Source organism: Lutjanus erythropterus, chromosome 11, assembly GCF_056507025.1.
Source record: "Lutjanus erythropterus isolate fLutEry1 chromosome 11, fLutEry1.hap2, whole genome shotgun sequence".
In the NCBI taxonomy this organism is placed as follows: domain Eukaryota; kingdom Metazoa; phylum Chordata; class Actinopteri; order Lutjaniformes; family Lutjanidae; genus Lutjanus; species Lutjanus erythropterus.
This window is the reverse complement of record NC_139327.1, coordinates 28,520,309-28,547,987: the sequence shown is the minus strand read 5'-3', so window position 1 is coordinate 28,547,987 and position 27,679 is coordinate 28,520,309. Positions and strand designations below refer to the sequence as shown.

The following is a 27,679-nucleotide window of genomic DNA, read 5'->3' as shown; positions in this document are numbered from 1 at the left end:
TTTAAGGTAATATTTTCAGGAATGCTTTTGCTTGCATTTTTTTCCCTTGCCAATGTTGACTTCTTTTTTTCGGTCAATTTTCTTTCTGTAACTCAAAATGTTCCTTTTTTTTTCTCTCCAAGATCCAATTCAAATTTGTCTTTTTTTTTCTTTTCTTGTTTTTTTTTTTTGAAGTTTTCTTACAAGCACCCAATTCCTCCATCTTTATTGGCAAAAGCAAACATGCTAGTAAATTAGAAATCCATTTTTTACAAACAAAATACATGAAGAAAATACATCCACATCCTGCAAATATAAACAGTAACAAATCCAAAACTATTATCCAATAAACATTTTACATTTTTTACACTGTTGTGTGATAGTAGCATACAGAAGATAGTACAAAAAGTGGGGGAGAGACCTTCCCTGAATCCTCACTTACACAAGCAAGAACCCTGCCAGTATAGTTTTGTCCTATTAAACTGCCAGTGACCTCATGTAAAAAAACAAAAAATGCATGAGCAAATCATATTAAAGCACTGAGTGCCTAAAGGGAAAAGCTTTAGCTTTCCATCAAACACCTGAACCTCATTTTGACCAACAGAGTGATGGTAAAGAAAAGAAAAACATGAACTCAAAAAGGATTTAATGGGACGATGAGGTCACTGGCAGGAGACTTCTGAGTAATCAGTCAACAGTGAGATATGCAATCCAAACAAGAGCGCTACTGACATTGTAGGTGGGAGGAAATCACGCAAACAGTTCTGCACACTTTTTCATGTGGTACCAGTTTACATCAGCGAGAAGTTCTCAGTTAGTGACTGTATTCACGTGCAGGCAGAAATCCGCATGGGTATTTACGAGCAGATTTCTGCCTGCACGTTCGTGTAATAAGTTAAGATCTCAACTTTGTTCTGGTGCTTCCATCTGACTGGTTACGTTGCTAGATATGATCAGTTTAGTTGATTTATGATACATCAAAAAACACTTCATTAGGCTGCATGTAAACATAGTTATGAGTTTCAGAGAAGCAACAAAAGTAAAAACTTAAACAGTCAAAAATGTATTTTCTTGCATTGAGCACAATTTTCCATGTGAACTTTAATGAATTACTTTCCTCCCACCCTGAGGATTCTAAAATACAGTATATGTAAAGAATTCAAAATAAAATATTGTCATTAAAGGTGCACATTGTGGTTGCACTTGTAGAGTGGGTCCAGAGCACTGTCTGACAATATACAGACGCACTAACGCACGAATATCATCGTGAGGTGCAGGACTCCCGGTGCCTTTCAACAGTGTCTTCTGCAGCTCGGAGCAGCTCTTAAAGTGTCTTTAAAAGAAACGTGCTACTTGGATGACAAATTTAGTGAACTAACAACGTGGACTGGTTCTACACAAACGCAAAGTTCTTGCAGAAGAATAAGCAGAGATGCTGAGCACTCTTGCTTGACCTTTTCTACCTGACACAACCTCGTCATTCGTTTAAAATGACAGAAAAAAAGAAACTCAAAAAAAAAAAAAAGGTACAACAGTAATTTCTCTTTCAAGCATTTACAAAATTTACAAAAGTAAATCACAAATCTTGTAAAAATTCAGCCATCTGCTGATTGTGTAAGGCAAAGAAATTATATATATTTATATATTAAAATCAACTGTTCAGTATTACATTCAAACACCTGTCTATGGATCTCACATTTTTTTTTGAAATGGGTGATCTGATCTGTCTTCTGATCTGTCTGGCATATTTTGGACGACCAGGAGACAGAATTAAACAAGTGAAAAATGTTACACACTCTTAGAAAATGTAGAACACCTGTGCAGGTGTTTATATTTACAGAGTGGCACCGGACATTTAGTGAGCAACAGAACTAACCAAAGTGGGGGAGAATTTGAATATTCACTACAAGACTGTATCTGACGTGCATGGACACGGCAATCTGTAAACATAGTTTGGATTTTTCTATTGCACTGGTATCCTTCTGTACCTGCACTGGCTCTAATATGATGATGGTACAGTATCGGTGGCTCTGTTTATTCAGGAATACAACATGCACAAACTAGCATGTAATTCATGCCAGGACACAGAGCCACTGTCAATAAGATTTGGATCCTTTAACATTTTGGGGGCGAACCCACACCAAAAAAAAGTGAAATGGAAAACCACACCATACTGTGCCAGTATCAGTACTGCACAGTGCTTTTACGCAGTGGAAAAATAAATAAATATCTCTCTGGTAGTGACAGAGAACGTTCTATCGGTGAAGGAATGGCTGTCCCTGAACCGAGGACAAGATTTTTCAAAAACTGGTGAGAAAAAGAGCTTAAATACAGTATGTATAAAAATACCTATTCACAGTAGACACAAATGTTGTGCATTACTGATATTTATCATCTGGTAAGCACACTGAAACTTACATAGGTTTTTCTATCTATAAGAACAACTTAACATTTATCTTTCTCAGCAAAAGTGAGATGTTTTAAATAATTGTTTAGTCGAGGGATACAAAAACCATCAGCCCTCTAAACTTCTTTTCATGTACAATAAAGTAAAGACTTTTTTTTACTTTGATTAGAGTCTAAAATTACTTCGTTTAAAAATACTGGAAAGGAAAAAATGTGAGTTCTGTTGTATTGATTTTATCTGCATGTGGGGGGAAAGTAATGACTGGAGGGGAGGTCATGACGAATCGCAACGCCTTCACCGTCTCCAAGATCGGCTCTCGTACTCGTCATCTTCATCATCGTCCTCTTCCTCCTCCTCTTCCTCCTCCTCACCAGGCAAATAAGAGCTAGCTTCCTTCTGTTTAAAGTGAAAAAAACAAACAAACACAAATCTCCTGATTAGCTTTGCACACTTTATTTGACATTTTCCACATGAACCAAACTGCTTGCTGGTTTTAATAAACTGTCTAAGTAATATCTCTCTCTCGTTCTCTCGTTTACCACCTGGCTGTGTTGAATCATTTTGGTGCTTTTAACACATGGGTTCTAAACTATTTTCTGAATTCTCATTAATCTAATAAACAGATATTAGCATATGAATGCAGACATATGAATTAGTGAAATTTAAGTTTGTCAAAAGTTGTTAAAGTATTAATACTTTTTCAATGTGTTTAAAATGTTTCACTATCTGTTAACTATAGTATCAAAAGTACCAAAGCTATGAAAAAAAATCTAAGTGCTCATTCAGGACCTCAGTTCAGTTCAGTCTTTGGCAACAGTAAAACCACAGGGTTCAGTGACTTTTTCTGTGTGCAGGTTGTGAATTAAAATAAGAAAAATAACCAATTTGGGAGCCTAGCACTTTTTAAAACTTTTGCTGGGGTATTGAAGAGATACGGAATATCATTTTTATATACTAGTATTGTATCAACATTTAAAATTCTGGTATTGTGACAACAACAATTTAGCTCGTTAAAAAATGCATCTGCTTTCATTTGCAGATATCTGTTCTTAGAGATTAGCCTTCAGCTTCATTCTTCCATCTCAAGTTGCTAATCAGACTGTAAACAATGACCAGCACACAGAAGAGGAGGTCTGGATATCTGTTATCTGGATATCATCTGGCTACACCAGAAGAAAAAAAAAAGACTTTTTCTCACTGGCTAAATCAACATAAGACTCGAGCTGATGCGTCCAAAGATCTTTGAGCAGGTAACTCAAACATATGGCCATGCAAATTGGTTATGTTGTACCACTGTGTGAGATGGCAAACTAGTACCACTCTCACTTAGAAACCACAGTCAGGTGTGTCTGTTGCAGTTGTTGGTATTACATTTGCATGTACATGGGAGTAACGAAATACTACAAATACGTTTCAGTATAAAGCACTACAACACCTCTGACGTAGTGCCAACAAAAACTGAAATTTATAATCTTCACTATGAAGTATTTATAGTATGTTTGTTGTACTGACTTGTATAAGACTTTACAGTGTGACAGCTGGCTGCGTCATGGGCTACTGGTGATTTCTGGATTGCACTACACAAACCAGGCCCATTATATCAAAAGTCTTGGGTTGGAATGAGAAGAGCTTTGAGTGGATCAGCAGTCTCTACATCAAGAAATATTTTCAGAATACTTATCACATACAAAAAAATTATACAAAGCATGCTGAAGTGACTGGATCTGCCCTTGGGTCATTAAAACTTGCTTGCACACAAGCAAGACTGCAACCTCATAAAACACAACTCAAAACATGAGTATACAGTATGAGGATTTCACCTGACAGTAATGTGGTTTTACTCAAAGGGCTAAGATGCTCTTAGTACTGAGAGGCTTGCCCTGATTTTCCATTGGGAGCTGCAGTGAAAAATTTAGAGGCACTAGAAAGAAATGTTGAAGTAAAATCTTTGAATATAACTAAAACTTCCAAAAGTTTCCCCACTTAGGGTTCCAAGTAGTATTGTACATAGACTTCCTTTCCTGGTTTCTGAGAAGCTTTATGTTACTCATGAAACCATGTTATGCATAAAGTGCCAGTGTGATGTGTCCTACCGTATTGTCCTCATCTTTAGCCTCCTCCTCTTCTGGCTCTGTTGTGACAGAGGGCGTCTTCGGCTTGTACCAGGAAATTTGCAGCACACGACCTTTAAACTTAGCTCCCTGGTTAGCGGCCTAGAAAACAAAACAGGAGAATGATTGCACACTTAAAAGTAGAATCAGTGGGATTTGCCCGAAAGATAGCAGGAGGTTTTGGGTTGGTAAAGCCTCCTGAGCACAGCAAAATAATGAAAATACAGCCACCACCACACATTCAAATCAGTCATAGGTGATGATTGAAAGGGATTATATTCATGAGTCTATAGATTGTTTTTAAACAAAATATAGCATATTATACCATTAAAGCTTAAACTGGTTTTGTGCCAGTAAAAAAAAAAAAAAAATCTTATTCACAGACTTGTCACTTACATTCTCTGCTTCACTTCGTGTCTTAAAGGTCATGACAACCGTGTTGGCGTCTTGGTCACGGACGTCCTCGATTTCACCAAATTTCTAAGATTAAAAGAGAAAAAAATATTAGTATGAATTTCATTGTAAATGTTAAATAATCAAGGTAAAATTCACCATAACTCCTCCATAATATTTTATTTTCTTTGACTAAATACTACAAAAAAGAGACACATTGTCCTCACCACAAAGTGTGGCATTAGCTCTTCCTTCTCCTCCTGTGTGACCCCCAAAATAGCCAGGGCTCTGGGTCTGTGGTCAACCACCATGCGGTTCACGGGCCCGCTGCGAGCCATCATCTCACGGCTTCGGCCCCTGCCACGGCCCACGTGCATCACACCGGGCTCCAGCGCCATCTTTCCTCGGCCCCGACCTCGACCCGCCGGAGGCCGGATGAGACCCAACCGAGTCGCCTAGAGGGAGGACAGATTGAGAGGTTTAATGTTATGCAACGGGTGACTGCTTTTTTTTTTCCCCAAATCACACAGACAAGAGAATATGGGCGCCACCTGGCTGTGTTAAAAAAATCATAACGAACAGCTGTGGAAAACAGATTTTGCCATGCTGTTGTGCTTTTCAATATGAAAACAAACATGCCAGGAAACTACAGTGTGTTTATTTATTGTGTCTACTAAAAAATCTAGCATATAGAAATACACAAAATATTCCACATTTTCCTTCTCCTTAGCACTTAAACACTCTCTAAATACTTGACTCTGGTCTCCTCCTCCATCACTCTCTGCCCTTTACCATTAGTTGTCACTCCTCCATTTTTAAAGTGACAACTCTCCGCTTCCTAACCACTCCATAACCTCACAACCACTTTCTCTTCCATTTGTCCCTCCCTCACTTCTGCCTCTAATTGTCATCCTGCAATTTTCTTACAAGGACGGGCGGCTCAAACTTTAATGAGACGCGGCTCCATCAGCGTAGGACCCGTGTCTGATTTGGCTTCGTTAGCGGCTGTTCCTCTGGGCTTGCTTAAGTGGCTGCAGTTTAATGTGCAGAAGGAAGGGTTGGGTTTGGATGGATGGGTGGGAGGGGAGTGGAGGGGTGAGGGGTATGCATTTTTAACAACCAGCTAATTTAGGACCCACAGGGGTAGAGGGGAAAAAAACATGGCAGGCAGGGTGTTGCTAACAAAAGCTATGTTCTTGTTAGGTTGATCTTGTGACACGGCTGACCTCGCGCGTGTTCGCAGACTTGGATGTAGCTTAGAGTAAACTTTTCTTTTCACAGAAAAAAAAATGTTCTGATTAGCAGCCTCAGCAGGCAGACGCACAGGTTTATGTACTTTTTCAGTTATGGACTCAAACGTTACAGAATCCATAAGGTCACATGCTGGCCAACATCAGTACACTGCAAAATTTGGGCCAAACCATATTTCCAAATACCTGATTCTTCATGTATATCATGACGAGTGTGGAAAACATGTCTGGTGATTTTACTCATCTGGACCGATACAAACAATGCTGTAAACTTCACACAAAGAACAGCTGTGTCATGGCATATTGTCATACTTATTATTATTCTGCTCCCTTTTTCTTTGCTCATTTGTAGCTTATAACAGAATCATATCTTAATACCCACGAAATTTAACACAATTTCCTCTATTTTTAAACAAGTGTTCAAAATAAATTAGTCAAATCAAATCGTGAATAATTCATTGTAACTGCGACCTGTGACTTCTGTTTGTGATAAGTTATATTTTTAGTTATTTAAAAAAAAATCTCATAGAGATGGACTGTATAAGTATTCCAGCCATTGTATACAATAAGACCTCATTAATCTTTCAGATGTTCAGTATTACACACTAACTAACTATGCATAAGCTCTTTATAATAACATATACAATTTATGAGTTTTTAATGTGTTACATAATAAATTAAAGTCTATGGAGGCCAATTCAGTCCCATTGCAGTTTTAACACAACACATGTACAAACTCCATTCAAATCTCTAGATGCTCAGTGCTTCACATTCAACTGTGAATAAGCAATATATGACCTGTGCAGTTTCTGAGTTACATACTGCAACATTAAGGTCTAATGCTAAATAGGCTTGCCACAGCAGTAGGTGTTACCGGTGTTCAGGTGTAAAAGGATTATATTACTCGCCACCCATCACTGTTTTCTTTTTGGAAAAAAAAAAATAAATTAAATAAATAAATAAATAAATAAATAAAAAAAACCCATTTAGTTTATTTTCCTGAATCAACCCGTGTTCATCAAATAAGAAAACAAAATGATAAAATACTAAGCCCGTTACCAATACTTAGACAGATGCTGCATTTATAAACTGGAAGTGTCAGAGTTGCAGCATAGAGTAGCAGGAGGACTTCAAATGCACCTTAAAAAGAGAGTAATCGCTGCCTTACAGGAGGTTACTTGACACCTGCAAATGGTTACAGACTGAAATCCACTGAAAGGCCACTTAGAGCAGAGCCCCGGCACTGTCAAACAGTTGGGGGGTGCGAGCAGACATTAAACGGAGTATTCTCTTGTTCAATACCTTTGCACTAAGGAGTTAGCTGGTGCTAATTTGTCTAAACTAGGGCTAATCTGGGTAAACCATACTAGCCTTGACAAGGAGGTAACATTACAACCGGGGTGTACTTTACGATAGTGTTAATTTACGACTAGTCTGTGGACATCAGCTACAGCTGGTGAGGTCAGTGTGGGGGATGTTTGATAGAACTGGCAACTTGAAACTTAAAAATGAACCAACCGTGAAGGTATATGTTTTGTTAAAACTAAAGGGAAGATCTGAAGATATCAAGCATCATCACTCATATATTTACTTGTAGATTTTTCCAGTTCAATAGGGATCACTGGCGTTTTGGATGTGCTCTTTACTTATTACATTTCTACTTCTAAACAATAAGACAGTGCTGAGTAATATACAACACTACTATCTTATCTGCTGACTTCCTCTACGGCATTTCTTGGTATCACATCCTCAAATTCAGCCCTCAAGAAAAATGCAGATGATGCGAAATGCTGCCAACGTCACACTCTCTGAGTTTGTGGAATCTTTCTAGATTGCGTGTATTACCTCCACCTGTAGCTGCCCCAGTTTTCTTTTGAGGTCTGTTGTATCCTCTCCAGAGCTCATCTTCTTGTGAAAGTCCAGCTCAGCATCCAGCAATTCCTTCTGGGCCTGGTCACAGATGTAAAATGAAAAAAAAAAACCCTGAATTTCCTTCACTTAATAAAGAAAAATCCTACAATAGCAGGAGAGTCTACAAAAACTGACCCTGTATATGAGCTTCAGATCTGCTGAATCAGATCAGATCAGACTGTTTTGGACCCTCTGTCTAAGTCAATTAATGAACAAAAAAAAAGCTAAGGTGTATATTGAGCATCAAAAAGTCTTAAATTTAACTTGTTGAAACCTACAGAAACCCACCATACATAGTGTGGGTAGATTTTAAGACCTTTTCAAGACCGTCATGAACACAATTTAAGACTGATCTTAAATCGTACTGGCAAAAGAAAAGTATGTGAATCAATTTGAAAATGAAATTAGCCAATCCAAACTGTGTAATGCAAGACTTCTTGTCCTTTCCACACTTGAAGGTGGAGCATGAAGCTATCTGGGTGGGTTAAATTCTGTCTGGGCAGCACAGTTTACATGAGAGGTACCATGATTCAAATCTGTCCCAAAAACATTTGAAACATTAAAAAGCAAGACTCAAGTTAATGTGACTTTATAAAATTAACTTATAACCCAATCAAGACCTGTCAAAATCATATTTAAGACGTTTTAAGATCTAAAATTCTGATTATTTTTGGATTTTAGACTTTCTAAGGATGTACAGAAACCCTGGTCATGTTAGCGCCAAAAGGCCCCAGACTTACATCAGTCTTGGTCTTAGGCTGGCTGTGGTTGGGTTTGGAGCTGGGCACCTGGGAGGTGGGATTTGGGTTCATTTCGTTCTGCATCTGTGCAATCTTCTCCGTCAGCTCCTTCAGGGTCTTCATGATGTTGGCCCTCTCCTCAGGTTTCATCCCTCGGTTCTTTTCCAGGCGGTTTATCAAGGCCTGAAGGAAGGAGGACAAGGAGAGAGAAGAGGAAGGTGAGGAAAAAAATATGAAAAGAAAGGTTTAAGAGGTGAGAAAAGAAGGGGTGTTGAGGCTGGTCTTACCTTCTGACACTCAATCTGTTTCTTTAGCATCTCCTGCTTCTTCTTTCTCATGTCCTGCTGGAGTTTTAATGCCTCCTAAATGAAAGAAAAAGACAATAAACACAATACGTTCACTGACATGGAAAAAACACAACATGCATTTCATTTCTCAGTGGTGGCCCCCGAGAGGAACAAATGGTGAATCCCAGCTCTGCTATCCGTGTTATCAGTCAAAATACACATTAAAAACTTAAACAACATGCCTGTTTCTTTTTGAGGACTTCCTGTGCTTCTAATGCTTTTCCTGTTTTCCCAAGGCTCTTTGAGGAGGACTTGAGGGATGTGGAAGAGTAGAGGCTCTTTTGGGTGTTTGTCAGTGCAGGCGCCACCTAAGACAGAGGAATACATTGAGTTAATCAGGATGATGTTAATGTACTGTTAACTGACTAATTGTCCAACTACTGGATGGATTGCCATGTGATGTTGTACAGATGTTCATGGTCCTCAGAAGATGACTTTTACGACTTTTGTGATCCCATGACTTTTCCTCTAGTTCACATTTTGGGGCTTGAGTGAAAAACTGACAGATATTGACAAATTTCAAGTTCCCCTGAGGACGAACAGCAATAACTTCAAGGAACAGTGTGTAGGATTTAGTGGCATGTAGCAGTGAGTTTGCATACTGCAACCACGTCACTTCACTCTCCTACACCCCGGTCACGATCGACAACACATCACTGCAACCTGCTTGGAGGCAGGTAAGACTTGCTTTGGCCCTGCCCCGGAGAGGGTCGATCTCAGGTGCAGTTTGGCACAGCCTGGTGCATTAAAAGTCCTAGCGCAGAGGTTGTTTCTTGTCATTTCCCTAAATGATGGAGACTTTGAAAAAGCAGACTGTGGATGCTGCCTGTGGCTGGCTTATACCCACAGTCTACATCTGGTGAGTCAGACTAAGGAGAACGCACGCAAGGCGCACATCTCAAGGACAACACAAAAGGCGATATCTAGAGCTAGTGTTTGGTTTGTCTGTTCTGGACTACTGTAGCAACATGGTGGTGCAACGTGGCAGCCTTCACTGAGGTGGACCAGTACCCTCTGTAGATATAAGTTAAAAGGCTCATTCTAAGGTAACAAAAACACAAATTTCTTATTTTCAGGTGATTATACACTAATGAAATCAGATCAGTATTAGATTTCATATCGGCCATATTCTGTCAAATCCTATAAATCTTACACACTGGACCTTTAACAAGTAGGGGCATCATCAGATCATCAGGAATGTATCTGATTCTAATGCTGTATTGATATCCCATCAATTAACATCATGAACATTACACATGCTTAACTTCAGCATGGTGGCACTGGGAACATTTTAATGTTCACAACATCAGGTGTTAATGTGTTAATTATGAACGTGTGAAGTGTGCCTTAGTACAGCCTCACAAAGCGGTGTAATTTTATTGTTTCCAGAGACGCAATCACATTTGTACTCTGCTGAAGATATTAACAAGTTTCTGCGAAAAAGAATAATTTACTTGAAAATGCGATTCACACAGGCCTGCCATCACACGACACACACATGCATAGAGACTAAAACGTACAGTGACAGCATCTGTGTTTGGGTTCAGGCTGTCCGACTTGGTTGTAGCTGTGATCCCAGACAACGCTGGCAGGCGATGCTTGGGTACAGTCTTGTTCAACACGTAGGCAGCCGGACTGTGTTGCTTGATCCCCTGCAGATAAAAGACTGGAATTACCGCGGTTGTATACCTCCGCTAACCAGTCAAGTTGAATTTACATCCATATCTGTCCAGACTCATATGTAGTGAAGACTTTGAGGGAATCTAAGTATATTTTTTGGCAAAATGGAAGTCATCACTGTATTGACATAATTCCAGTGAATAATTTCCAGTGAATTTTCTTCACTGCAGTGGACTGATAAGAGAGCTTTGTCAAATGTTGCCTGAAGCTCAATATCAGCAAAACCAATGAGCTTATGGGGCACTGCAATGCATCGAAAAATGTGTTTTGTGAGGTCACAGTGACTTTTGACCACCAAATTCTAATCTTTTCATTCTTGGGTCCAAGTGGACATTGTGTCAGATGTAATGAAATTCCTTCCAGGCATTGCTGAGATATCTAAATCACAAGAATGGAACGGACGTAACAGTCCCTCTTTGAATCAAAGGAAACATTTGTACCAAAATTTGAAGAAATTCCCTCAAGGCGTTCCTGAGATATCTTATTCACAACAATGGGGAACACAGACATATATAAGGAGATTCGACAGACATCCCAAAAAACATAATGCCTGCAGCTGTCGCCGGCATGGAGACAAGAAAAGGGAGAAAAATGTAAATCTGATTAGGGGTTTCAGCTCTTCATACTAACCTTATGCACGTTGCTGTGCTGCGGCGCCTGGCTAGGTGCCGATGTGGCTGCCTGGCTCCCTGAGCTCTGCTCCTGCTGCTGGAGCCCTGTGGCATTGGTGCCTTGCTCACGGTGCCAGTACACACGGATGAAGCGGTTGTTGAGGACTGCCTCGATGCTGGATATGGCCCGCCTGGCCTCTTCATTCTTTGTGTACTGGATCAACGCCGCCTCTGGGTCTCCACCAAATACCACCTGGAGAGTGCGAGGGTTAGGTGTGTGTATATAATAAAGTTGTCTGCACAGCTGAACTTCATGAACATGGAGCTATTTTTTCTGTCCAAAATTCAACATAGTCAAAAGTACCACGGCCACCATTCAGTCACATAGTGTATCTAACATTGTATTTTAGCATTCACATTCACTGATGTTCAAACAGGCTTAACTTGATGTTCTACTGAGATTATGTGAGAATGTAAAGACCTATTGGCAAATCAAAGTTCTCCAAGTCTCTTTGCCAAATTATCCCCTCAACAATGGAAACTGAATTTTACCTGAATATTGACAATGGTTCCAAACTTGCTGAAGTGCTCGTTGAGTTTGGTGATGTTGTTAAGCTCACGTGGGATCTTGCGCACCTCCAGCTTGGTGTTCACGTAGTGATACCTCTTGGGAAAACTGCTCTTATGTTGGTTGTTAAAGCTCGGCCTAAAACGAGAAGAAGACCACAGTGTGATGATTTGTTTTACACCAAAATTCATGGAAAAACTGGACAAGATCACTAACAGTGATGTTAGTGAAATAGAAACCAGATTAATGGCCTTAGGTTTGAGTTTCGGCATTCATATTAAAGTTCCTACAGAACATAACAGCTGACCACATGTCAACTTGCTTGACACCCTAGATGGATTACAAGTCGAGCCTTTGCAAAGGAAGCATCCTCGTGTGCACCTGCTTCCCACAGCTGAGACAAAGGATAGGCTCCTGACCCATGAGTCACCTTGGCTTGAAACAAGGCTCCCTTAGCAGTAACAGGAAATGTGGGGAGTCACCAGTTTGTCTGATCAAATTTCAATTGACCAGCTAGTTTCTTTAAATGTCTTCACAAAACCAGAACCTGTTCGGTGACGGTTTAAAGTGACTATGATTACTCTGAGACAGTAGTGCAAATTTCAAAGCTCCAAGCTCAATTTCGAATAAAATACTCAGTAACTGCTGCTGTGGTGAAAATGGTTTTGCTGTGAAAATACTTGTCAGGGGAACCTCCCTTTTTTTGCAGTGCTCAACTGCCATTTCAAGTGAGGAGACAACAACTTCTTTGGTTGAGATAGTGTAAATTCACTTTGTTTGGGTTTGTGTGATGAGATTCTTGCATAGTTGTCTTAATAGGCAAATTTTAAAATGAAGTAAAACTTTTGTCAAGTGTATATGCCTTTGAGTCCTTACTTCTCCATCCAGGGTTTTTTAGCTGCTGGGCCCTCAGCTGTACTGGGTCCCATGGTTCTCTTCCTGTTGTCCTGATCTGTGTTGAAACGGGAGACATTACTTCCAGGGGTGCTGGCTGCAGTGGCAGGCTCCGTCTGGATCACTATGTTGGCAGCTGGAAGACACGCACAGACAAAAACGCAGAAAAACAAATTAATACTGGGATATTTTGTAATTGCCTTTATCCATCACAGGGTTGTCCACCATCATACAGAACTTTTATGTTTGGATCCCACGAGTAGTACTTAGGTAAATTCTTGCTACCTCTGGAGCCTTGTCCTTCGCTGGAGGTGAGGCCGATGAGGTTGGAGCGCTGTGTCTGCACCCGGGGGATGAACTGACGGTATGGGTTACGACCTGCTGCAGTCAGGCCTGGGGATTCTGGGTTATAGCCCTCTGGATCATAGTTATCTAATGTGTAAAGATGAACATGCACACATACAAACGCAGGCTTAGAGGAAATGTGAAACTTTTTTCAACTGAAAAATGTGAGAAAAACTAACCTAAACACAAATAAAATAACTAAGATAAAGTGAAATTACACAATGAAACCAAGCAGTCTAACATAAATTAATAACGAAGACAAAAGCATAAATGAAAGTTCTGCTTTTCATTTAGTTACTTAACATATTTGTATGTGATGAGTTTAAATGCTTCCGATGGCTATGACAGAAACGTGTGACATTCTAGGTTGCAGCTCTGAGTAGTTTGGTCTGGGGAACATACAGTGTATATATATATCAGGTATCATCTTAGTTTTTGTATCATTGTGATGTGTCTTAAGTGTCTTTTCCCAGTTTTAGAGGCTGCATTATTTGCCTTTGCCTACTTAGTCATTATAGCCACTTCACTGAAATTCATTCAAAAATCCCATTGTGTTAATATTTTGTGAAAGCACCATTGGTCATCCCAACTATAGCACTTATACCAAAATTTAGTAATCACTAAAATGGGCTGTGTCTGTGTTTTGCTATTATATATAATGTTTTTGGATTAATATTACTGCTGCATTAATGTGTATGTTGCATTTTACTGCTGTATACATTAAGTTGTGTACTTTTAACCATTTATATATTGTCGGGTAGTTTAATCTGTAGCAATATGTCACACACTGTAAGATTACGATATGTTTAGTATTTACAGCATGATATTTAAAAGGAAGATATCTATTGAGATATATTTATTGTATATTGTGGAGTAGCCTACAGATAGACATATTTCATAATATGAAAAAAACAACAATATAAACAAATGCACAAATGAGGAGCATAAATTAAATTGAAAAAAGTTATCACACACAAGATAAAACAACATAAGGTGATAAGTCTTATCCTGAGCCACAGTTTACTGTAACACAAAGGCAAAATCTAACAAAATGTGTCCTCCTGTGACTGAGAGTTGAATTAAGGTAAAAAAACTCAGAGTCTGTAATTAACTAAAAATAGATCTACTCTATTTGAACTAAGCCCCTTTTCTGTATAACTGTATAAATATTCATGAGCTGAATTATGGGGAAAGCACTCAACACAATATGATGTAGAAAAGTTAATGTTACTTGCTCAAAGCAACTTTGTCTGTTAGGTTAATAAACAGTGCCACCTGCTGGTAAACAGCTACTACTGCAGCCTGAGGAAATACATGTACAATACTGCACCATCACACACAAACCAACTTAAAATGACAGAAAACAGAACAACAGGGTAAAGAAAAAGTCCACAAAAAGCAACATAACTCTCAGGAGCTTTGTCATTATAGCTCAACTTTATAAAGTCATATCTACTCTAATTACTATAAAAATAATTAAAGAAAACTCATAGCAGGAAGTTGAGATGGAGCCAAAGCAATGTCACTATCAAAATACACAGTCCCAATCTGAATAGGAAAAGCATCGCTGCTTACATTCAGACTGGACATATTGGGGACGAAGAGACACAGATGAGGACGAGGAGGGAGGAGGAGGAGGTGGAGGAGGAGGAGGAAGAGTAGGTGGCAGCCCCACACCAGGCGGTCCGATAGGAGGAGAAGAAGTGATTGCCGATTGGTGGTTGGGTGTATCAATCCCACTGGTTGCTATCAGTGGGGGTCCTGAGGGAGACACAAGCCCAAGCTAATGTCTCAGGTGTATCGCAGGTATGACAGTGAGTCTTTGGTCTGTACTACTAAAACTTCATCTCATGCCACACAGGTTGCTTTAATACAACAGCGAAGGTGACAGGAAGTAACAGCTGTTCAATGCATTGCTTCAGTTTTATATTCAGCAATATATTTGATTGATATACCTGATTAATAGCCAGTCAGACAAAAAAAACATGGTAAGAACATCATCAAGAACCAGTGTGATCAAAGCAATGGGCGAATAATCCGCAACTAGAATGCTGATTTTTAACCACTATCAGTGTTTGTTTAAAATAAAAAAAAGACATACTTGGTTTGCTCATTAACACATTCTCATGTAGCAAGAACTAAAGAAGCGTATCTTAAAGGCTCCACCTGTTAGTTGTATGATTAGAGGAAACATAAAATATATACTGCAAGTCTTTTTTTTCTTTTCTTGTGTGTATGTGGAACAAGTCCAAACTGGTGTGTCAGACATAAACCAGCCTCAAAACACAGAAACTCTTACAGCCCACCATCGAGAACTTTACTGAGTTACCAATACAGATGCCTTGACATTGAGATTTTTCTCTCCTTTTAAATGTTTTAAAACGCACAGAACAGTCACACTAAAGAGGTTACAAGATATGCTGCTCTTCCTCTGGGTGAAACCAAACAAACAAAAAAAAAAAGTGTGTGTAGTCTATGTTTACAGAATGTTTTCACACATATTGTAGACTCTACAAATCATGCTGATAAATACTGTGCTTTAGCTTGATTTCCATGAAATAAACAAGGCTCACGAAAACAAACTTGTATACTTTGATATATGTATCTAAAATAGCATTAATCAAATGAATCTACACTTAAGTCACATAAATATAAGGGCTACTACAAGAAGAGATGTTTGACCTGTGAAATTTCATCTGTTTAACACTCAAAGCAGTTATGACTAGAAAGACATGATGAATATCAAGGCCACATAAGTATTGCCCCATAATAGCTTTATTACTGATATTATTATAATGGAATTACAGCTGATTAATATCGCTATAATAATTTCTGATTTGACGGATTTTGTCAAACCCTTTAATTTGGATTCTTAGGCAAAATGCTCTATAAAAGCCAAAAGTATATTAGAGAAGCTAATAAGCTAAGCTTTCTGATGTACCTGAAAAACACTGGAAAAAAGATAACTGAACATCTGAAGAGTCAGAATTGTTCTTTACTTTTGTTTCAACAGTGATGGCAGTTAAATGTGGTTCAGTTAGAGCTGTGGGATGTTAAATCATCCATCTTTACTCACTATATCTGAGCTTTTTTACCATCAAGTGTGCATAAACTACTGAAAAAACTGTATTGTGCATCCCTAGTTATAACATATAACACAAGAAATAAAAAAAAATGTTAAACTTAAATTGGTGGCAGAAGCCAGAAAAGGAGTAGTCACTTGGAGATGATCATAAGCGACAGGAAATGTACTTAGATATTTCATGTATATGTATTAAATGCAAAATATAAATATATATATCTCCACTTTGAGAAATTGATAAGCGAGAGATGGAGGATAAAATGTTTTTCATGGTGGAAAGAAGTGCTTCAGAGAAGAAAAACTAGCTGCAGTGATTTGTAGAAAACAAGACAACAGTCACCTTTATAAATGTAAAAAGGCGGTCAGAAAAACATATGCACTTTCTAGAAGTTGGCATTTTTGCAACAGTGTGGTGGTACTACTTACCAGTCATGGGGAAAACACCTGGTGGTGGCGGTTGGCCGTAGGGTGGCATCGAAGGCATCCTGAGGGGAGGGGGTGGCTCAGTGATCGGGGGCATGGGCAGCCCAGCGGGGGGCATAACCGGTGGAGGTGGGAAGGGAATCATGCTAGGCAGATTGACATCATCAACGATGAGAGGGTCATTGCCGTGGTCGAATAGACAAAGGTCGCCACGGACGCAAAATCCCTTCTCTGTGTGAAAGAGAAAAACACATTTGTGGTTATTTTTGAAGTTTAGGACTGCATAAAAGAAACATTCTCTACGCAAGAGCTACTGTACAAATACTCTTGAGTATCTATTTGTAACCTACTGTAAATCTAACAGGGTTTTTAGACGCCTGGAAGTCAAATTAATTCAGGAAAATATGACTAAAAGGAAATTAAGAATGAATAAAAGAGCAAACACAATAAACAAGATGAAAGACTGATCTTGTTGAAAGCAGCTAAGAACTACAGTGCATGTATTTACCCCACAGTCTCATTAAGGAAGTGGGTCCCTAGTGGCTGTGTTTGAGCACTGTGACAGATAGCAGTGTGCTTCAGGGACCGTGGGTAATTTTAAACCCTCTTGTGTCTCCGGAGAGGAGGGGAAGAGCTAAACAGTGGTCATTAGTGATGAGACTAAACAAGGCAATCAATAACCCTCATGGGAAGATAAAGGTAGAGTTTACAGAATAGCCAAGGCAAACTTTACAGTAGCCATGACACATATTGAAACAGGCTGAACGTAATTCCTCTGATATGGTGAAAGGGACAGTTTGCCAAACACAAAAAAACAGAAGAACTGATAGAAAGAAGGAATCAAATGAAAGGAGGAAAAGATGATTCACTCTGTTCTTACCATCGTAATCCCTGCAACGCTGTTTGAGTGAAGCGGCCTTGTTGCTGAATGGCTTGCCGACGCCATCTTGCCTCTGGGTGCCATAGTAGCCAGACCAGCTGTCTGTAGTGCTATCAGGCAGGTGAGCCGGCGTCGCTATGGGGACACCTCCGGCTCCCGAGACTCCAGCGGACGACGAGGAAGAGGAGGAAAAGGGGTGCGGAGGTGTGGGCAGGGGAAGAAGAGGCGGTGGGTGCTGCTGTTGCTGCTGGGAACTGGATGTGGTCGAGGAGTTGTAGCAGTCGGTGTCCTTCCTTTCCAAGTCAAACTTTGACTTGAAGTCTGTGAAAGACGAGCAGAAACAGGCATTTTAACAAAACATGAATGAGTATTACAGTCAAGCAGAATAACAGCTACTGCTCTCATCCTGCCAAACATTTAGAGATGTAGAATAACCTTGTGGATAATAAGGCCAATTCCAGCCCGAGTTGCTGAGTCCCCACTGGTGTGAATGCAAAGCTGTCCACATTGTCCCTTATCGATAACAACTCCCAGCAATACTGACCAACAATCCAGCAGAAAATAACACAATCTACTACATCCAGAGCTCCGTTCAGTCTCTTCTCTGCACGCAGGGTGTCTCCTGCAGCACCTCCACATCACTAATGCTCAGTTTGACTGTACAGACAGGTGCTTCAGGAACTTCTGCTCTCTTGGGTCCACTCCCCTGTGCTGCTGTTGTTGTTATTGCGTTCGGGGTGGGGGAACTTTCTCACCTCTGCCTCCTCTGTGCTCCCTGTCTCTGCTCTTTCCTCGGCTACCGCTCCTGCTGCGGCTCCGGCTGCGACTCCGGCTGCGGCTGTAGCTCCTCCCGCGGGGGCTGCCCCTGCGGCGCTCGTGGCGCTCTCGTTCACGGTGGGAGTCGCTGCCGCTTTTCCCATGCCGGTCGAAGTCACGGCGTTTGCGCTCGTCTCGCCTCCTGTCATCCCGGCTCCTGTGTGGTTGATAAGTTAGAATTACAATCTTTATGCATGTGTTAAATGCAACAAGTCCAAAAGACATATTTAAGAGTTGTTTATGAAAATTTTTGTTAAAATGTGTTATGTGCTTATAGCTGCCACAACATGATAATATATGCATGACAAAGTATAGCCTAATGGTGACTATTATGAAACTGTATTTGTATCATGTAAGGATAAAAGCCTGGAGAAGTTTTAGGCTTCTCTCTGTGTCCCCATCTGTCTGTGTGAAAGTATCCAATTTGCATATTAACTGCATGACAACTGAACAAGTGAAGCCAGTGAGAATGTAAAGGCAAGGGAACAAGGTGAAGAAGTACAGATAGTAGTGTTACAGGAAACAGATCCCTGGAGAGACTGGGTGTTCTGTCCTTGCTAATAAAAATGTAACCGTTTGTACCTGCAGTGTAACAAATTCCTCTTCAGTCTTATTTGCTTCATCCTTAGGCAAAGATGGAGGCTTTTGTTTGCAACCAATAAATAATCCTTTGGAATTATAGACAAAGACAGATATTGTCTCTAGTAGTAGTATTTAAATGGTTTTTATCTCAGCCTAACTAAATGCAACAGGACTTCTATTTGCCATGATAGATTAGTTCTACTTCTAGTTAAATTGAGTCTTAAACCAGCTGAGGCAAATGTGATCTTAATGACTATATCAAATAAGGACACATGGTCATATTTCTCTCTCTGTCTATTAATAAGCACATTGAAATCACTTCCAGTGGCTTTTATTCACTGCATTGATGAAAGAATCATACTTTAAGTAGGGACTGGTGGATTGATTTTTCAGAATTGATTCTCACACGCTACTCATTTGGCATTGATTCCTTTAAAAAAAAAAAATACTAATACTATATATAATAATACTATATAAAATTGATTGCTTTTATACTTACTGGCACAAATATATTTATTTAAAGGAGAAATATGTAATATATTCACTGGAATTTATCATAAAATGACCACAATATGTCAACAGAGATTAAGGAAAAATGACTGCTTTAGTTTGCCTGTTTCAAGTTAATCAGAGTTAGATTTTGTTGAGACAAGATGTTTTTGGAGAGAGACTTTTATTTTTCTTCTTTTCTCTAATTTTCATTGTTTGTAAAAAAAAAAAAAACAAAAAAAAAACCCTTCATTCATTCTGATCTGCTCAAAGGCACTGTGCAAATTTGCTGTTGCTTGCTGTTATTAAAACCTCACTTTCATCCGTTTTGCATTAAAACTAACTAGAGATCCTGTCATCATATTTGTCATTCATAGATAAGTCCTCTGTTGAACACATTCAGTTTCAACACACTGTACTGTGTGCAAGAGTACAGGCATCTGTAAATCATTCTATACCTTTGACGTAGTGTCCGATCACTGCACAGCAGGTCTTAACATGATGTTTATGCAGGTGATCCTGCTCGCTCAGTCTCTCTTCATTTTTAATCGAGAGGTGCCGTGCGTGCCAGGCCTGATTAGTTAAAAAAATTCAGAGGTGCACACCCAAGCGACACGACTCCTTTTGGAGCCTTGGCACTCAAATCAACGCAGGATGTGATGTCATTTTTATTGCATGCCGGGCACACTGTGGTGAGCATAAATCCAGCACCACTTAAACTGCTGTTGGATGACAGTTTAACAGCAATTGCATTGTCCAATCTGTTATTGACTAGGCGTGTTATAGACAAGAGGCAGCCTATTGGACACCTGGGCCCTCATCAAGCAGGACACATGGGATTTCAGACTAACTATGCAAATGTATCCACATGTTAGGATCTTTATACAAAAAAAAAGATGGATTTTTTATCAGCATTAAGAGGGTGAGGCCCTGTATTTCGGAAATTTCAGCATGCTATTGAGGTTAAGGTGTCTTCTGTGTCAAAATAGTGTCTGCATATGCCTTGTGTCTGGTCATTAAACAGGTAAACATATCCCTGAAGGAAGCTACAGCCATACCTGGACTCGTTGAAGTCAGAGCGGTTTCTCAGAGGACTTCTCCTCCGCCTGTTTTCTCTCTCCTCCTCTGGAGTCTCAGCCTTGAGGGAAAAAAACAGTTACTTAAACTCTTCTCCATTTTGTTTTTAAGGGGAGACTTGGAAATACAAAGATTCCTCTCAGTCTGAAAACAATGGGTTTGAGTTTAGATACCTGAAAAAGTGCAGTTCTATGACATTCAATGATATTATACAAATTCTTTGATCCAAAACCCCATAAAGTAACAGCATCGCCATTTCATGTTACACTACCTGCTTATCCAGTCTAAACGTAGTAGGAAATGTCACACTAGCTCTTCTTACCTCCACAACATCAGATTTGACAGCAGGTGGTTTGACCTCCTCTTTAGGAGCTTCCTTAGCAGCAGGAATTCCCAGGTAGTTCTTGGTTGTCAGACATTCAAAAAGTTTATCGACAAACCCCATAGTCTCTGCAATGATGAAATGAATTGTGTGAATAGATTACATATTTTTACCATTCCCACACAAAGAGCAAATTAACCCCAAGGCATGAAATGTACAAACATTCCTCCTGAATCACACTACTTGCTACTCTCCAGGCAGCGCTAAATACATACAGTCTAATAAACACCAAATGATAGGCAAAACTAAACACAGAATAGACATAAAACAGGGAAAATCTGCTTGATAAAATGCAACAGAATAAAAATGACCTGAAGGGAAAAAAGCAATCCACAAAAAAACTTAACAGTCAAGGAGGTTATTAAGGGCATTTTATTTGACTGCAATCTTTGTATGTTTTCCAGAGACTACAGTTAAGTTCTGACAGACTTTAGACTTAATAGCTTCATTTGTCACCTTGTAAAATGACTTTGTATGGGGATGGTTAAAGTGTCAGAGAATTTTAACTTCAATCAGCAACTAACTAAAGTATTGCTGCAAGGGTGCAGAAATGAGCTGTGATTTTAAAACCTTGAATTCTCAACATGTGACAAAGTAATCACAGGGACATGCGTGTTCATCACCAACCCAATAAAACAACTGCAAAGACATTATTGTTTCTCTGTGATTGTGATTAAATTGTACAGTTAAAAGTACAATGAAACCATTAAATAAGATGAATCACGCAAGGAAAAAGACCAAAGCACAACTCAACTCAGGCTAACAACTTGATGCTTCATGTGACACAGCCTGGAGACATTAGAGAGGAGAAAGTGGTTGCAAATGATGTAACACCCTCTGGTGGCCATATTGGTGATCTACAAGTGGCAGGCCTAGATGGTGATTATATACAGCTACTGGCATTTCTGAATGTAAAACTTGAGCTTATTGTCTAGAAAAAAAATTAAAGAAACACTATTCATTTCTTTGCATTTTGGCCAATTCATTGCTTATAAATCTGGTGCTGCATTAACACTGTGTCTGCTTGCATAAAGTAAACTACATATTGTGTCTGACCAGGCAAACGGGACAACCAAATCAATTCCGAATTGTATTACTACACTGGACAAACAGGACAGACACTTCTTTTTATTAGATTTTAGTGTATTTTATTTTTTATATTAATATATTTATGGAAAAATCACAGTTTCATTTAATTCTGAAAACCCTTTGTACCTTTTCTCTCCAGTTTCTTGGTCTGTCCTCAAGTTACTAAACAAAAAGTAAAGTGCATGGTCATTTTAACCCAAACCATGATTTTTCCCCCTGCACTGTGTACAGATGTGCATGCTTCACACATTCTCCAGCCATTGCCACCTTTGTCTTAAAAATCCTGGGAAAACCCTGCTTGAGTTGAAAACCAATATACACCTTGCCTGTTTGTTTATCAGACTATTTTAATGTTTCTGAATGAATCTCTTATCAAAACTTTCTATTTTCCTTTGTTTATGATCAACAGGTTTACATGAAGCTATTTTTCTAACTTGATCCTCATTTCCTATTTGCCAACAATCACTTGACTGATGGGCCTCCATAATGCCACCGGCTGTGATTCCAAGAAGATTTCGAAACATGATTGCAAAGTCTCTATTGTCAGTGGGATGTATGAAGGGAGTAATGCTACTCCCTTGCTAAATGATGGGAACATCGGCTGTAGGAAAAGCTTCTATACAGCATACTTGACTAGCGAGAGGTCGGGTCAATATCAAAACAGCCCGGTGCATTTAATCACACCAGCAGTGAAGCTCTGTGTGGAGTTCATACCTTTTTGTAGGAAGACATCAAGCTGATCAGCACAAAGTGCTTTCAGCTCTTTCTCCGGTTTGTCCTTCTTCACAAGAGCCACCACATAGTTGGCCAATGCAGAGGGGTCAGCATCACATCTGCAGATTAAAATATATTTATTTTAGACTTTCAGCTACTTTTTATCTGACTTTAACAACAAAATGAAAAATGAAATAGCAATGAAGCTTTTGCAAAAGTATTTAATGACTGAAGTAGGGGAGAAAAAAGAGGAAGAGAAAACTGAAATATTTATAATTGGTCTCAACCTAAAGCAGTATACTGTATGTCAATGAGGCATGCTCTCCAGTGGTGTTCAACTATCCATGCATGCAAATATTCTTAAAACACCAAACCAAATATGAACAAAATGAGAACATCACAAGATAACAATGCTGAAAGCCCTCTGAGCTAGCAAGTGGTGGAGCAAATACAGAAACATTACTATCACACGAAGCTCCAGAAAGCATCCTTGACAACTTCAAGCTAATACATAGGTAACTACATAACTAAATAGCTAGTAGACCAGATAAAACTATTAACTCTCAAAACTACTTCCACTTCTATTTGACCATAATCATAAAATCCTTGGGATCAAAGTACCTGACACAATAACAGACAAAAGACAATAACCGGGCAAACACAACCAGGCAAATTAGCAGCTGAAAAAAACAATACAGCATGATGGACACTGGAAATTTGGAGCCAACGATACTGAGATTAGGGAGTAAAAAATTCCAATATTGATATATCAGCTGATATGACATAATAACATCTGTGCATTGAAACAGTAAACTGTTGCAGGTATTTTTTTGATAATTATAAGTAACTCAATAAAAAAAGACATACAAAGAAAACTATGCATATATTAAACTTGAATTAAGAAAAAGGCTCAAATGTAGATAAAATAATACCTATACAGTAAAGACAATTTGCATTATGTTCTGTAAATATAAAAAAGACAATTTGCATTATGTTCTGTAAATATAAAAAAAAAAGTCATACATGCATACGAACACACACATGGCACCGCAACCCAGCATAACAAATAGGACTTCCCATACGGATTTTTTTAAGCAGGGGATCAAGATGTCTCAAACTGAGCTTATTATAAATTAAAAAACAATGAAAATGAGAAGGATATTTGTGGAATTAACAAAACCATCATGATTCAACTAATTTCAATACGACATCTCATTTTTTCTCAAGAGAATAAGAGTTCAACTCCCTAGCATCACTTTGAGGAACATGCCTCAATATTTGACAATAAGTGACTGTTATAGCATCACCAAACAGTGTCTGTGTGTCTTACACCATCTACTCCTCTACACAACAACGCCTCTTTAATCACATTCTTACATAATAAAATCCAACAAATTATGTGCATTCTCTGGAAATATTAAATACGAAGCAATCTGATTAATTTGCATTTGAAAGAGAAGTAAAAGAGAGGGAGAAAGACTGTGTGTAACTATGGTAACTCAAACAGCTAACGAGTTTGTTTTATTTGTAAAACAAAAAATATCTACAACTCAGTAACACACCTACAACTTGGTTACACGACCCCACTTAATAACTATTTTAATCACAAGTAGCAGCATACAAGTTAAGCTATCTGTTGCAGCTTGATAGCTTGCTACAGAGCGGTGATAAAGTCCCATTATCGAGGGCCAACTAAAATTACGTGCCTAACAACCCTAAAATAACAGTCAAACAAACGTACCACATCGCACTTAGTTTTAATATCTTTAACGCTAGCTAGTCAAACAAACGTCCTACTGTCTATCTTTGCTATGAAAAGCCAGCTAGCGGCAACGGTGGTTAGCTAACTCGTGCAAGAAATTGCCATTAGATTCTAGCAAACACCCCATTGATGCCTGGCTAAACCACTGGCTAACTGGCTAGCGTAGCTACGTAGCATGCAAGCTAAATGTCATTTCAATTCAACACTCACATTGGCTCCAGGAGTTTTGCCAGCCACGACTTCAAGGCTTCAACATTCTCTATAATCATCGTGAGAAAGACTATAATACTGTCTATAAAATGAAAGTGCGTTTTGATAACCCTACTTTCATCGTCTATAAATTTATAAGCTTTAAGGCCGTATGTCTCTCTTCACAGGCAGGTCGGACAAAGTGTTTTACGGCATGGCAACACAAATCGAGTTGTCGTAACACAGGCCAGACGGCGGGTCGTGTCTGGAAGGGAACCCCAGACCACCAAAAGATCTCGTGAGAGTGGTCATTTTAACCCAAACCATGTTTTTACCCCAAACATAACCGATGTTTTCTGTCCCTAAACTTAATTCTTACCACAGCGTTATCACATTATAACACATAAACAGTTTGTACAATGTGCGCTATGATTAATCAATGTGCCCAAATCTCGCGAGAGTTTCGCAAATCTAGGATTCCCTTGTAGGAGAGACCCGGCGACAGACGTTACAACTACAACGTGTCCTTATTCAACTGCGATTCATTATATTCATCTCAGCGGCCCAAGACATGTGTGTCAAATATACAAGATTAACCAAACCGTTACTATGTGATTCAAGATCCTAGTTCGCTAGATATCTAAACATACGACGCCCGAAAAGTTCTACAGACTACATTTCCCAGAAAACCACGCGGGTAGCTGATCGTGGGTGTCATCAGCCAGACACCGGTGGCGTGGGTCCCCCTTGTCAAACTGGGAACTATTCTGCTGTTCTTCTGTCTTAACAACATAATAGGAAATAGCTTGTAATTTTGGGTCAAAATGACGGTAGGTACAATGCTGAAATTACATGCAGTTTAGAACGTTTAATGATCGATTCGAGGCAGTGAATACGTTATATCTCATTAACTTACTGTAGCTGTTAGCTAACTTAGCTAACATAAGCTAGTTGTCGAGCCAGGTGAAGAAATACACTTGAAAGAAATCTGACTCAGCTGAACCAGAGATTACAGCTGTTTACTTGTTAAACCCGTGTATTTCTGTTATTTTATATTATATCTTAATATATTGTAGTATATTATATTATGTTATACTATCTGGCACTTAACACTTTCCTTAGAGTATGTTTTTTGTTATGATATAATCAATATTCATTTTACTTGCAGCTATTATTGAACTGGATTTCCTCTAATGAGCTTTCAGTTTGTTTGTCATCGTGTTTCAGGAGCGAAAGGGAACAGCAAAGTTGGACTTTTTGAAAAAGATTGAGCAAGAGATCCAGGAGAAATGGGAGAAGGAGAAAGCATTTGAGCATGATGCACCAACAACCGTTGGGGAATGCACAAAGTGAGTATCTGCTATGATCGGGAGGGACCCTAATATGATCTACTCCCAAAGAGAGAGTCTCTTTCTGTAACACATGTAACTCAGGACTCGTTCAATATGTAGTTATTAGACTGTCTGTGAAGAAACACATAGTTTGCTACACTCAGGAATGTCAGAACAGTTTCTGCAGGTGTACTTCCTTCACCTGATATCTGTCTGATGCAATGATGAGCACCTGTTTTTAATATATATAGTAGTAGGTGTGTAATTATTTATATATAAAAAAAAACAATGCAAGTGTGGGTGAGGCTCTAAGCTCAAGATATGAGGTGCTGTTAAAGGCAAAGTTGTTTTTTTATGTTGGATTGTATGAGGTACTTACTGATAGGTGCATTACCTGCAGTAGATGGCATTCAGCACACCCCCAGTGTGGGCAGGCAGCAGGAGTGGTGGTGTATAGAGCTAAGCTATGTATGGCTGTGAACAGGGTCAGTAGCAAAACTTTTTAAATATTTTAACCACCTAAAAATCAGTTTCAGTTTACCTTGCTATCAGACAGCTTTTTCTGATAGGAAAACAGCCAGCAACTATCGTGATCTGTAGGTAAAATTAGTGATTTGGCCAAAGGAGTCTGGCTGGTTTGCAGAGGGTGATAATTGGCTCATAGAATTGCAGTTTCAGAAAAAGCTGTCTGACCCCAAGGCAAAGCAATGAAAATGTTGTAGATGTAAATATAGCAAATATGAAATCTTTTTGCTCTCAAATACATATTTTGATTAACCACTTTGTTTTCCTTCCAGCAAAAACAAGTACTTTGTCACCTTCCCTTACCCTTACATGAATGGCCGATTGCACCTTGGCCACACGTTCAGCTTGTCAAAGTGTGAGGTAAGTAAATTAACATCTTCAGTCTGCACCTATGGCTACTTGAGATGCAAATATCCAACGACAATGCTCTGTGGTATCTGAGCTTCTGCTGTTCAACTTTTTTTCTTGTAGTTTGCTGTTGGTTTCCAGTCTCTGAAAGGAAAGAAATGTCTCTTCCCATTTGGGCTGCACTGCACAGGAATGCCTATCAAAGTAAGTGTTGTTTCATGTGTTTTTTCAGTCTGTCAAATAAGTTGTGTGTGTGTTGCTGCAAAAACACAAAGATGTAGTAGGTAATTTTAGGTTTGATAATTGTTGTTATTGACTTGTAACAAAGATCAGTGTTGTTTTTGACCTGTGATTTCATTCAGTAACACACCATGCAAGTCGTCCTCTTAATTTTCACTGATACTCTATTTTATAAACATTTAGTAATCCACCCCTGTTTTCAACCTCCTCACACACACACTGCCTTTTCCTTCATTCTGGTGTTCATCTATCCATATTGTGTCCATCAGGCCTGTGCAGACAAGCTGAAGAGGGAAATGGAGCTGTATGGAAACCCTCCACAGTTTCCAGACGAGGAGGAAGAGGAGAAGGAGAAGCCAGAGGCATCTGATGAAATCATCATCAAGGACAAAGCAAAGGGCAAGAAGGTCAGCATCTGAGGAACCAGACTGATGTCATTTTCAAAAATTTGGATGAAAAAATACAACTAGGGCCCATTATTCAAAGTTTTCTTGTAGTTCAGCATGAGTAAGAG

General features: G+C 39.2%; 2 protein-coding genes across 2 annotated transcripts in view; one reads left to right on the top strand and one right to left on the bottom strand.

Annotated features, from left to right (window-relative positions):
- rbm27 (RNA binding motif protein 27) lies at positions 1–25,104 on the bottom strand. The gene is made up of 21 exons (XM_084729876.1): positions 24,743–25,104; positions 22,771–22,889; positions 20,908–21,035; positions 20,567–20,646; positions 18,377–18,594; positions 17,622–17,942; positions 16,745–16,972; positions 14,812–14,997; positions 13,170–13,323; positions 12,874–13,029; positions 11,982–12,135; positions 11,449–11,682; positions 10,659–10,790; positions 9,321–9,446; positions 9,079–9,153; positions 8,792–8,974; positions 7,986–8,090; positions 5,118–5,345; positions 4,894–4,977; positions 4,480–4,599; positions 1–2,782 (listed from the first exon to the last, which is right to left on the bottom strand). Exons 1-21 carry the CDS (start codon positions 24,799–24,801, stop codon positions 2,681–2,683), a joined length of 3,192 nt encoding a protein of 1,063 aa, XP_084586002.1. The 5' UTR covers positions 24,802–25,104; the 3' UTR covers positions 1–2,680.
- Positions 25,105–25,394: 290 nt separating this feature from the next.
- lars1b (leucyl-tRNA synthetase 1b) overlaps positions 25,395–27,679 on the top strand; it is a 33,603-nt gene continuing 31,318 nt past the window's right edge. Inside the window, exons 1-5 of the mRNA XM_084729874.1 lie at positions 25,395–25,551; positions 25,949–26,070; positions 26,850–26,937; positions 27,049–27,129; positions 27,435–27,572. Of these exons, the coding sequence (XP_084586000.1) occupies positions 25,546–25,551; positions 25,949–26,070; positions 26,850–26,937; positions 27,049–27,129; positions 27,435–27,572 (435 nt within the window). The 5' untranslated portion in view covers positions 25,395–25,545. The remainder of the gene's footprint in view (positions 25,552–25,948; positions 26,071–26,849; positions 26,938–27,048; positions 27,130–27,434; positions 27,573–27,679) is intronic.